At 41.3% G+C, this 13,642-nt stretch overlaps 1 protein-coding gene across 1 annotated transcript in view; it reads right to left on the bottom strand.

Annotated features, from left to right (window-relative positions):
* Positions 1–1,750: 1,750 nt before the first annotated feature.
* LOC115778662 (sphingosine kinase 1-like) overlaps positions 1,751–13,642 on the bottom strand; it is a 47,475-nt gene continuing 35,583 nt past the window's right edge. The window contains exon 5 of the mRNA XM_030726868.1: positions 1,751–7,488. Coding sequence (XP_030582728.1) covers positions 6,600–7,488 — 889 coding nt within the window. The 3' untranslated portion in view covers positions 1,751–6,599. The remainder of the gene's footprint in view (positions 7,489–13,642) is intronic.

Genomic DNA, 13,642 nt, shown 5'->3' with positions numbered 1-13,642 from the left:
GCTCCTCTGGACATCAGATCTTAGATGTTGTTCCTGGAATCTGCTGGAGTCATTCTCCCAGTTTGGGGGGGGGGGGGTCACTGCCCCAAGTGTTCAGATTACCACGGGGACCACTGTTACTTTCACCTTCCACATCCTCTAGCTCATCTCTGAGCCCTTGGTATTTCTTGAGCTTCTTGTGTTCTTCTTGATGTTGCCATTGCTTTGTATTGCAACATCTATCACTATGGTGTTCCTCCTCTGCTTGTCCACCACTACTGTGTCTGGTTGGTTAGCCATCACTAGTTTCTCTGTCTGTATCTGGAAGCCCCAGAGGATCTTAGCTCGGTCACTCTCAACCGCCTGTGGGGTGTATCCCATTTTGACCATGGGACTACCAGGTCATACTTAGCACAGATCTTCCTGTATACTATGCCAGCCACTGAGTTATGGCGTTCCATGTATACCCTGCCTGCTAGCATCTTGCACCCTGCTGTTATGTGCTGGACTGTCTCAGGGGCATCTCTGCATCACAAGGTGAGACCATCTCTGGTCTCACCTTGTGTGGTAGACCCCAGCCTCTATCGATCTTGTGCTCAGAGCTTGTTCCTATGCTGCCATGATTAGTGCCTCTGTGCTGTCTGACTCTCACTAGTCCTCGGCCTCCTTGCTTCTGCTTAGCATACAGTCTCAGGGTGATGGATTTGGGGCGAAACCGTCAACACGTGGTAAAGAAGACTTGTTTAGCAGCTGGATAATGTAGTGGCAACATTACCATCTTTAGAACAAGAGGTTGGGGGTTCAAATCCCAGTCAGGGTATGCATCCAGCAAGGGTCCCTAGGCCTAACTCGGACTATGAACAAGAGATACACGATTGAAGCCATATTGACTCGGATGAAGATAAGTGGGCAATTGGAACAAGGATATGGCTTTCTATATAATTTTTTTTAATCAAATGTCCAAAACTAGGAGGAAATGCAGGACTTCAGTTGATTAAGGTAACCTGGACTCTTTTCCTGAACTGCCTGTGGATCCTTTGTGTTTCATCATACTCCTAAGGTGGATTTGGAGTCGGGAAGAACCTGAAAAATCAGGACCTGATGTGAGTGGGATGCAGCCCTCATTACCAAACCTGATCAGAGGCTTGCAGCACTGCATATCTGCCCACTCAGAATAGTTTGATGTCAGTAGCAGGGCAGCTACTCTGGATTAGAATTTGTGAAGCATTTTTTAAATATTTAAGACAAAGTAGCAGTATTACAGTTTTTCTTTGTCAGTAACAGGCTGTGTCAATAAGAACACCTGAGAGTAAACCTGCAAAATACCCCTAAAATAAGAAAGTAGCTCAGAGGGGATGTGAGGGGGCAGGAAATGATGCTGGTAGATGGTCCTGCATGATCTATTCATGACATATCTATTTTTTTAATTTACCGTCCTTGTGCAGGTGATGGAGTGAACGTCCTCTTTTCTATTTAGGCCATGTGGAGGTAATTACTGTTGCCCCTCCCCCAGTCATCCTGAGCCTGACCTACATATAAAATGAGATGTGCAGGCAAACCTTTCTGCAGGGTTAAAAATCTGATCTTTGGAGAAACTGAGTTCTCATCCTGACAGAATGACAGAGGACAAAGAATGACTTCTTGTACCTTCATCAAGCTCAGTGAGTTTTTTAAAATCCAAATGCAGCCAGCATTTCATAAAAAAAAAACTCAGTGTTTTTGGTCATACTTGAATTTAATTTTTCAATCAAAAGCACATCAGTAGAATGATTAGATTAGTTTAGAAAATGCACAGACATTTGTCTAAATGGAAAAATAGATCTCTCTTAGAATAAAGAATCATTCAATCTGTGACAGAAAAATGAAATAAAATAAAAACTAGTTTTCCCTTCACCATAAACTTTAAAACACACAAGAATACAACAGTTCAGAAGCAGCAGATAGACACAAACAGCAAATCATCAGTTTTCTCCTAAATCAGGTCCTTCATCTCCTGATTTAACTCTGATTATTCAACTGATTATTTAACAGGCTTGATGTCAAGATGTGTCAGAACTATTCTGTTTCTCACATATTTTTTGTTTTCATAAAATATCTTCATCAGTGTCTCCAAATGTGTCAGAGGTTAAAAAAAAAAAAAACTGCACTGCCACACTCAAGCCACTGGGAGGCAGCACAATCAAGGCACATGAAACAAATACAGGACACAAAACATTTGACTCTGCATTGGAGAAAAAAAAAAAGATGTACATGGTAGCACTGTAGTGCGTTTATTTTCCTGGTTAATTTAATCACATTGACAGATAATTAAACACACATCTGCACTGTTTTCAAATGCAACAATCTCTGCTCTCAGGTTAAGCGTGACTGGGAACCTTCAGTCAGCAGGTCCAGACAACATTCGTCCCCCAGCTGAGAAAATGGACTGAGCAGGTTTTCAGCTGCTGTCCTTTTCATGTGCTTGCTGCTCTTTCAGCTGAACCCCTGCTGGCAAGTCTTTCATAAAAAATAAACAGAATTTAGGAAATTTTAGTGCCCATGAATGAGTTAAACGATGTCCCATGAAGGCCTTTACATGGCATTGCCAACAAGCATGTGCTGTGCAAAAAAACACAGAAAAGGAAATAAATTTTGGTCTTTAACTTAACAGCATTTGCAGTGTCAAACAGTCATTGGTGTGTTGAATAAAACATGGAAATATCTGCATGTTTACTGCGACTCTGTAGGCACATCAAAGCTTCAGAACTTTTCTTATTTGGACTTAAAATCATGTCGACGTGAGCCGTCCTCTCCCCTCCCTCCCAGGTTCAAGTGAAACACATGCTCCTCTGTCTCACTGCATTGGGACAGTTTGCTAATGTTCCCCAGTGATTTCCCAGGGTGAGGGGGAAGGAACACAACGCCGCCCACCTCATGCAGCATTTAGCAAGTCAATATCTCCTCCTCTTCCTCTCTGCCCACTCCCTACACTCAGTTTAACAAGCTTCACCCTCCACCTCAAACCCCTGTTTAAGGCTCCTCAGTGTTCACGAACATGTTAAAATCTGCAGCCTTTTCTTCTGCGTGTTATAAGCTAAGGACACCTCGGTGATGACAAATCTGCCACTGTGTGTGTGTGTGTGTGTGTGTGTGTGTGCTGTGACTACTCTGCAGTAGTACCAAAAGCAACAAATAGATGAAAGAAGCAGCAGCAGAAAAAGATGGGTACTATGATGAGGATGGTGGGATGGCAGAGAGGGAGGAAAAAGAAGGAAGGAGCAGCAAGAAGCTGCCCCCCCCCCCCCCCCCTCCCCACACACACACACACACAAACATAAATCAAATGATGAGGAGCAGAGCTGCAGGACGAAGCAGGAGCCGCAGCTGTTTGAAGGAGAAAATCCACCAGCAAGCACTTAAACACTCGTAGGTGTGTAGCAGTTTTCGAGCACCACCCTCTTTGTCACCTCAGTGGTGAACAGGTGAAGAGAGGAAAAAAAAAAAAACAGCAAACAGTGAAAAGCTCTACAGCTTTAACGTCAGGCCTCGACCACAACGGCACAGCCGGGGGAGTTTTGTTTGTAGTGAGTAAAATCCAAATCTGGCTCAATCACAATTCATATCCACGCAAAATGTCCCTGTGAACATTTTTCACTGGAGCCGTTTTCTCCAGCAGAAACAGTCGTGATTTTTAATAAATAAATAAATAACAACTGTTGTCAGTGAAGGTGGAAGCACAGCAATCTGAGCCTGTTGAAATAAATAGATGTGGAACCTCTAACCAATTTTCCTCCAGTGATGTTTTCCTGTTGCGGTTATGAAAATATCTTACCAAAGAAATCTGAGTCACGAGGAAAACATGAACGTGAAACTGGTAAAGCTATGTCAGATTTTTGTGGGTGTGACCGCTCGTTAACTGTGTTTTAAGGTGGATTATTCCTTTACATTCATGATATTTTTGCTCTGCTTCTGCGGCTTCTAACCCTAACTCTAACCCCAGGATATCAGAATATGTATTTTTATTTTAGTAAAATGGCCAATCAGGGAGTAAATAAAATAATCATTCTACACATTAAAAGCCATTTACATTTTTTCCCCAAAAAAGTCCATTTCACCTTTCCAAAACATAAGCTTATCACATTTGATTACTTAGTCCTCAGAGGGTTAAGACCACATAGAAATTAGGATCTATTGATGCCAAGCTGCAGCCTCCATGTCTGAAAAATGATGCCAAAAACAGTTTTTCTAATTGGCTGCCTGAAGCCAATTCATCCCTTTAAGAAAATTCTAGGAGGAGTGATTTTTTTAAATAACTAACTCATTTAAACTTTATTAAGGCTTAAATTTAGTTGATTCACTTGTACAGTTCATAGATTTAGCATGCAAGCCTAGAATCACGTTTCACACTTACCAGCTACTGTGAAAAGTGCAACACAAACTGGGAACAGAGATCATTTGCCTTAGGTTGCAGCAGTAAGACAACTTTTACTTTGAAGACAATCTCAGTTTCTGATTTCTGTTGCACTTTTCACAGTTTCACTCCCGCTCGGCAAGTAGTCTGCAAGTGTTTGCAGATAAGTTGGCAACTTCCATGCAAACTACCATCGACTGTGACAATCTGTTAGTATTCAAAGCATCCTCTTTGTGACAGATTTCACCTGGCTACAACTAGCAACCTCTAGCAAACACTCACCAACTGGCTGGGGAATACACATTTTTCTTTAGCAACCGGAGGTTGTCTCAGGGTTGCTGATTGGTCTCTACGCTAACCAAGTTTGCTACTGTTAGTTTCCCAGGCATGGATTATTCCTAATCCTGGACTACAGAGTTTTTTAAATGAGATTTTCAGAGATTTCGTAGACTGGGAAATCAGCTGTAAGGATCTAAAAACGCTGAATTCCAACTCCAAAAAAGCAACTAGGCAGTGGACATAATGCTGAAGCCTCAAAATAGGGCTTCACAAACCAAGACGTGAATTCAAAGTGGCTACTTCCCTTTTTAATTTACAGTCTATCATGACTACATCACCAGCATCAGGTAAAAGGAGGATGTAGATATGATATGATTCTGCTTGCAGAATTTAACATGGTTGGTTTAGAAATCTCAGGGTCCACTTAACAAACTCTGCAGTATGCAACACGAGGGTAGCAATGGAAACACCACGGTGGTCACCCATGTGTGAGAACTGGAGAGGTACTGAATCTGCAAATATCTGCAGTTGCTGAGTGACAGCCACGTGTGAAATTACCATTTAGTGCTTTCATGAAACAGGATCAAGCCGACGAGATTTTAAGGCAAAACTGTTTGGGTGCTCCAACTGAAACGACACCACAGCCTCTGGTCAGAAACCAGGCACGCTGGACAAGGTGCAGAAGCACCCTGAGTAGCTTTGATATATGATAAAAATAAATAGTAAATTAAATATAAATAGTTCTAATGATTATTTATACAATGTGCTTTGCCGGGTTTCATTTTGAGATAATATGAAGTAACAGACGTTTTCCTGCCTTTGCATCACTCAGTAATGCAGACCAGCACCTTTCATCCCGAAGGCCACATCCATAAAGGCTTTAATTTAAGACTTTCAGCCGTAAATGGATGTTTGTGTTTTCTGTCTCACACACAAACACACTGTACTGCAGTGAAGCCATAAAGGCCAAAGAAATCTAATCCTCTGTTGTTGCATAAGATGCTGTAATTCTGGCTGATGTGTTCACTGCAGCGCAGACAAACATCGCTCTCTGTGCAGCTGCGGACGAGACGCCGGACGGAGGCGAAAGATGGCGACGGATTGACTTTCTGTGGAGTCTGAATGCTTGATCACGAGATGATGAAACATGCGGGTGTGTTTGTGTTTTAGCTCAAGTGAGGCAGGAACATATTCAGTTCACACAATCGTGGCTACAGAGTGTTCAGTATTAAATTAATAGTGAAATTAAATAATCTGAATTAAAAATATAACGATGCCTAATATTTCTAAATTACATCATCCATCTTTTCACAACAATAGATTGTTACATCAGATCTTTTTGAGGTGTTCTTTGTTATTTTTTAAACAGTAATGCAGGTGGCTCCACCTGTTTGATTTGGCAGATTTTTACAATGGATGCTCTTCCTTATGCAACCCCAGAGGGATTTGTGTCTCCCCCCGGACTAAATTGGGAATCTTTTGCTTGTTAGGCAAATGTGTAAACCACTACACGCAGCCACTAAAGTTACTCCAGAGTCCAAAAATAAAAATATAGAGTGTAAAATGAGCCAAATAAGTCAACTTTAAAACAACCGAACTGACTCAGCCAGTCTGTTTTGATTTACAGATAAAAATATGTACTAAATGCTCTTATTGTGAAAAGAATAATGTGTAATAATAAAAATATTAAGCTAAATTTGAAAGTCTTTAGTGTAATTTACAGATATATTTTGGTTTTATTTGATTATTTATTTATTTATCTATCTAATACTGACCACTTGATTCATGGCATCATGATGTAATAACTCATCCTCCATCACAGCATCAGGAGTTGTAAATCCACTGCGTTGCTCCTGCAGCTGCACAGTTTCTAATCTGACAAATCAAATGTGTTTATTGTTAAACGCCGTCAAACAGCAGACATGAAAGTGGGCAGTGGAGTTTCTTTGGTTCATCCGGTGATTAACCTTGACAGGCCTCTGTGCACCTCAGCCTGCACCGGGCCATACTCCACCACCTCTCCATCTACTGTTATTATCCCTTTTGATGAGTACGGCTCTAGCCTGAGAGCCCGCACCTTAGTGTACACCAAATGTTGGCAGTTTGTAGTCAGATGTGCACCCCTCTCCATAGCTAGAAACAGCCTCAGCAGTGCAGTGGGTGATATTCCCGCTCTGACGTAAAAAAGATGAATGACACCGTCGTCCAAGGTGGCCTCCGGTGCTGCCAGGAGATCCTCCGCCAGGTGGGACTGGTACATGGCCAGCACGAGGACAAAGTCTTCCTCCTGCACCACCACCCAGTCACTGGGCGGCGGCTGATCCAGAGGTGGCAGCAGTGAGTCAGTCGGGCCAGGGAGTGCTTTGGTGGCACTTCGGGAAGGCGTGCTCTCAATCCGCCTCACTTTGAGGGAGTTGTTGGAGTGGCAGGAGTTGTGGCGGGTGTTGTCGCAGGAAGAGTCTCTGGACAGCAGACATGGGACTGAGGGCGGAGTCAGGGCAGAGCGCAGATTTTTGCAGGGTATTGTTGTGTTACTTCTCATATCCTCCTCATTGTTGTGGTCCTTGGTGGCAGGTAGGTAAGCCAGCCTGCCCTTGTAGACGCGAAGAGAGGCCAGCCGCACCAACGTGCCAATGGTGAACCGGACGGCACCAAAGTGACGGTACTTCTCGCTCTCTATGTCAACGTCCGCTACAAAGCCCCAGGCCAAAGAGAGGAAGGAGAAGAGGCGGGGGCTGGAGGAGAGATGGATGGAGACCAAATCCATGTGGGACACCAGACCCTTGCAGAGCAGGAAGCCACAGCTGACCAACAGCTCCTCACTGGACACAGGAGAGGCTCTGCAGGGGGAGAGGGAAGATTTAAATACTTCCTGTCAGCATCTAATTTCTGTCACCACCACAACTAGAGCTGAAACAACCACATGAATAAATTATAAGTGATTTGTGACTAAATTATTTAGTAAGTATTGTGGTGATGAATTTAATCTTTTTTTTTTTTTTTAGCTTCTTAATGCCATTTGCTGCTGTGTTGTTATTAACTGTACATCTTTGGCTGTTGGATTTGAAGAGATCAGCTTGGGCTTTAGACAACTGTGATGGACATTTTATTTATTATTATAATGACAGCTCAAACAATATATCAATTAATCAAGCAAACAGCATTAACAACAGTACTGACAATGAGAATATTCAGCCTTAAAATAAATATCAAACTGAAATTTTGACATCCAAAAAATTAATCTAACTAATTAGGAGCTTTGTAATTAATTAATCAAAATAAATCGCATTTTAATCACATTAAAAAATTTAACATGAGAAATATTAATTTAAGTTTGGTTGATGAATGAATCAATGCACATAAGCTTAAACTTCTACTACACAGACCGACGAAGGGTGGAAGTGCTCCTGTGATAAGCAAACTCCTATAAATTAAAGTTAAGCATCATAACTGGATAGTTTTAGTCAACATTAATGTCTCACTTAATATAGTTGGAAATTAATCATTAGCTCAGCTGTATTCCTTGATGTTGAAATGTGTTATGCTTGTTTTGCTTATTTTGAATTAAAGACTTACAATTAAACCTCAAAAAGGAGCAAAAGTTCGTTCTCCGTTTAACCAGCTGCTTTTCCACATTGTCCAATATAATCTGTATGCCTGGAACTCGTGCACTGAGAAACGTTCCACGGTGCAAAGTGCGATTAAAATGCGTTAAAATTTTTAATTCTTTATTTTCCCCTGTAATTAATTAATCGAAATTAACACGTTGAAGTCCCACCCCTATTATTTAGTAAAAAAGCTACTTGGTCCTGTGTGACAAAGTAATTGCCACATTGGAGGGTTTGAGCATGAATGACCTGTTTCAGTTCATGCCAAAGCATGTCAATCGGATTTAAGTCCAGACTTTGACTAGGCCACTCCAAAACCTTCATTTTGTTTTTCTGAGCCACTCAGAGGCAGACTTTTGGTGGTAGGACAATGAGTTTTGGATCATTGTCCTACTGCATAACTCAAGTGTGCTTGAGCTTCAGGCCACAAACTGATGGCCAGATATTCTCCATCAGGATTTTCTGGTAGAGAGCAGAATTCATGGTTCCATCAATTACAGCAAGCTGTCCAGGTCCTGAAGCAGATAAGCAAACCCACACCATCACACTGCCACCACCATGTTTGACTGCTGCTCTGATGTTGTTTTTATGAAATGATGTGTTAGGTTTATACTAAGTGTGACAGGATCAAATTTTCCAAAAGTGTCTTTGAGTACCTTGAAAAGCGCTATATAAGTCTAATGCATTATTATTATTATTATTATTAAAAGGTTAAACTTTTGTCTCGTCAGACCCTTTGTGCTCTTTTGGTCAGCAGTGGTTTTCTTCTTGGAAGTCTCCCATGGATGACATTTTTACCCAGTCTTGTTCAAAGCCTTAGAAAATGCTTTGTAACCCTTTCCAGACTGACAGATGTCAGTGACCGTTTCTCATCTGTTTGTTTAGATTGCAGCATTATGTGTTGCTTTTCGAGATCTTTCAGCCTACTTCGCTTTGACAGGATCTATTTAAGTGATTTCTTGATTCAACAGGTCTAGCAGTGGCTGGTGAAATTAGACTCAGCTTTCCAAAAAAAATGTGGTAAATCACAGATAATTTGTTATTTAACAAGGGGGGGGGATTCCCCACACAAGGCCAGGTAGGTTTGAATAACTTTTTTTCCCCCTAAATAAATCAAATCATCGTTTAAAAACTGCTTTTTATATTTACTCAGGTTATCTTTGTCTAATATTAAAATATGTTTGATGATCTGAAACATGCAAGTGTGACAAATATGCAAAAAAGTAAGAAATCAGAAATACTTCTTCACAGCACTGTATGTTACTTTAAATCCCAGATAACTGCTCTTATATTTATTTCGCTGCTACAGCTTAATTTAGAAATGTGGTAAGCTCCAGCCCCCCCCCCCCCCCCCCCGCACAAACACATTTATACATTTCCTATTTCAAACATGGTCACATTGGGGGCAGGTTTGCCCAAGGACACGTCAACATGAAAACAGTGGAGGAGGTGGAGATCTCCTCCACAGTCTTACTGCGAAATGACCTGCTCTACCTCCTGATCCACAATCCAAGCTTTATTTATAAATAGAACAACATCCACCACAGAACAGCTTCCATTTTGGTTCCATTTAGTCATTATTTGCAATGAAATGCATTTGAATGTGTGACGGACATCCTTTACAGCCTTCACACTTAGAAGTAAGGATGGAGGTGTAGCATTAATTAAAATGGCCATTAAGTAACAGAAGCACCAGATCCAGATCCAGATCCAAAATGGTCACAAATCTAGACCTTCAGTTAAAGATTATTTTCATTATTGATTAATCTTTTAGTTCATAAAAATATCAGTAAAAGCAACAAATCATCCTGTTTTGAGAATCTGGAGACAGCTAGTTTTCCTCATCAGTATTGTAGAAGCAGACTGTTAAAAATCTGGTTTCAAACACAAGATAAAAACAACAAAATAAATAAATAAATAAAACAAAACAGAAAGGCCCTCTTGGTATTTTTAGGAAATGGGTCAAGGCATCTATGTGTTTTAGTACGTGAACTTTAAAAGGGTTATACAATACAGGGGCAAGAGTGACCTTGTTGTGCCATCTGAAAACACAGAACGGAAAGAGAAGGTAGAGGGTGGAGCCCCCACAGAGCTCAGAGGGTGGGGGTGCTCACAGGCCCTTAGATAACAAAGACCCCATCTGGGAGAACAGAGACAGAGGTGGAAGGTCACGTTAACACACGCACCCACAGATTTGCCTGCTGTGACCACCAACAGCCAATTACAGTGAAGACTGGACCTCTCAGTGGAGCTCAAATATCTCCATATTCAGCATTTTGAATATATTCATCAGTGTAGCTTTCCAAACAAACTCATCTACATTTTTACAGCTCTGTTAGTGTATAATCACGTTCTGGTAAAAAGGTCAAGAAATAATCTGAATATAGCCGGATTGCCAGCTCACCTCACCCCTCAGTTTCATGTGTTAAAGTTATTAATTCAATTTATAAGGTGCTAAATCACAACATGATTTATAGCTGGGCTGTCGGATTGTTTGTGATAATAAACAGCAAACAATCAAAGCTTTGTGAACAATGTGCAGCTGTGTGGTGATTTCAGCCACTTTTACACGCAAAATAATCACTCAGAGAGAAAGTCATTCACTGTCTTTCTGTTACTGTCTGAAGCCCTTTTACCTGCTTACTCAGTGAACCCAGCACAAACAGCAAGGTGTGGTGACAAAGCAATAGGATACTGTTCATGGAATTTTGCCAAGCCTTAAATTTGACTGGTCAAATATTTGACCCCATTACTGTATAAGATGCCTAACAAACAAAAGATTCCCAGTTTGATCCTGGGCGGAGAAACAAATCTATTTGGGGTTGCATCAAGAAGGGTGTCCAATGTAAAAGAAACAAACAAACAAACAAAAAATGTCAAATGAAACATGTGGAGCTACCCGCTGTGGTGACCCCTTGTAAATAAAGGAGCAGCTGAAAATAGCATTTCATTGTACAAGACCTTAACACACTACAGAAACCTAACAACTTTTTGAGTAAGTGCACAGCAAGAGCGTGGAGGAGAAACTCCTTGTTAACTGGAAGAAACTTCAGTGAGGCTCAAGGGCAGCCATCTGCCTTTAACTGATGTTGACTGATAAAGAGCGAAGTGTGTCCACCACTTCCTCCCTGATAAGTACCTCGGCCTTCCGGGTGTTTAACAGATAGGTTATTGTCTCAGCTGAACCTGTTATCTGAGAGCTATTCTGTCACTGTGGTGTCATACTCAGCTGGAATTGGTGAGTCTCTGAAGTGGAACATAAATGAATACATAAACGAGTACAGGAGGGGTCTCAGTACGCAGCCTTGAGGCGCACCAGTGTTAAACTGGATTTATAGTTTCACTGTTCACATTTCAAATCCCACATGCACTAATTCACACATCACATCTTTAATACCGAGAATATCATCATCAACATGTGGGTGCAAGCGCACTTTGCATTACTATAATTAGACAACGATTTGTCCTATTGGAAAAATTTTAATTGTTTCTGAAAGCTGAGAAATCGCGCTTCACAGTCAACATATGGTTGACTATGATTGACTAATTTCACTCGCTGTTGCAGGAAGCCTGCAAATTTGCTCCAATTGAAGTGGTTTTTCTCTTTCAAGCTAGAATAATGGTGATGGCCTTAAAGGATCTGGGGGGACGACAGCTTGAAACTGCTAGTGCTAGTTAAGCAGTGAAGCCTTGCTGCACCATAGTGTCCATAGTGTTCGTGGCCCGTCAGAGCCGGTGGGCTTGGCTCTGTTTGTCATTTCCTTGCTTTTCTTGTAAAAGTGGCAATAAATCTGTTGAGCTCCTGATGGGATGACAGGTGGGGGCGGGGGGCTACTGTTGTGAAAAATCGATATGGGACCGGATGACTTGCTGTTGATGGTTGGATGAAGATGCAGCTCCTGCTCACTCTGTGTACAGAAGCAAATTAGATCCTCAGCCAGTAAAACACTGTCAGTGTTTTGCACAACACTAAATTCATTCTATCTGTTACTCGTTTGATCCACGTAGCCTCAGTGAACCCAACATTCAGCTGGGAATAATACCAAATACAATCTGGCCAGGGCCACTGCAGGACAGAGAGAGCGAGATTTTCTGGATGCCCCGCGAGTGAGAGGAGAGTAAACAATGCAGAGTCTGGTCCCTTCCTCCCATTGTTGCTGCCGCTCTCACTGGAAGACTATTGTTTGATGAGAAGCTGATTGGCAGATGAAAGCATAAACCATCCATTAGAGGTGTTTTCTTCAGTTTTACATTTTAGCTTTTATTCAGTCTGGAATCCCAGTTTAAAAAGAAATCCAAGACAGCAGGGCAAATAGTGCTTGACACATACAAAAAAAAAATAAATAAGTAAAAAAAATAAAGTAAAAAAACAAACAAAAAATAAAAAATAAAACAGCGAGAGGCAACATCTTGGTAAACAGAGATGGAAGACTTTATGAGCTGACCAAGCATTGAGCGTGGACACCAGAGCTGATTTATAAATGCAAACAGACTGCCAGCACGTTGCAATCAATCTGAAATAGTCTGTGCTGATGAGCGCAACTTGGCTACAACACATCTCTTTGTAACAGGTTGCCATCTAGTCGTATTCTGGTTATGTTCCTATATAAGAACACGGTTACCGATGTGTCATTTTGCAGTTAAGTCACCGTTCTGCAGAAAGAAAGTAGTGAATGCAAATTTCTGTACAAGTAGATAGCAACAGATTTGTGATTTTCGCTGATTTATCACAGTTGATCTCTATATTATCACAAACAGATTGCATGTAACTTGACTCCATCAGTTTATCACCATATCGACACACCAAAGAGGCTTTGAAGATGGCAGCTGATTGTGAGCGGTTGGAGACCTGGTCCCTTTCTTTGAAGTGACCTTTTCAAAGGCAACGAGGTCACAAGTTCACTGCACACTGCTGCAGTAATTTGGATATGCTTCAGTCTCCACCCACTGTTTTCCCCAGCGTGACCAAAGCATCATGTTAAGATGCTGCAACAGTAACCACAGCACAAACTGATGATTTGGCATCCTGCCCCACTTGAGTAAGACTGACAGTCCTGTTTTATGACCCTGGTAATTACAAGGAAATATGAATCCCTGACAGACTACACTGAGTCCTGACACATGAAGAAGAATTAGGAGCCACTGGCCGAGCATATGAGGGCAATGAGTAAATTTTGTAGTGTAAACATTAAATGGTTTAGGTAACTGCAAACTGACCAATTAAAAACACAGAAGGCAAAAATCCCCAACACAAATGAGCAATGTATTTTCTTACTATTATCATTATTACTACACAGATAATTCAGAAACAAAAAGGACTGCATAACATCGGCTGCCACTGGTCTTTTAAATAAGTTTTTATGCTAATATTTTATTCTGGACTTCT

The sequence above is a fragment of the Archocentrus centrarchus genome, chromosome 1 (genome assembly GCF_007364275.1).
Source record: "Archocentrus centrarchus isolate MPI-CPG fArcCen1 chromosome 1, fArcCen1, whole genome shotgun sequence".
NCBI classification, from domain to species: domain Eukaryota; kingdom Metazoa; phylum Chordata; class Actinopteri; order Cichliformes; family Cichlidae; genus Archocentrus; species Archocentrus centrarchus.
This window is presented reverse-complemented; position numbering and strand designations above follow the sequence as displayed.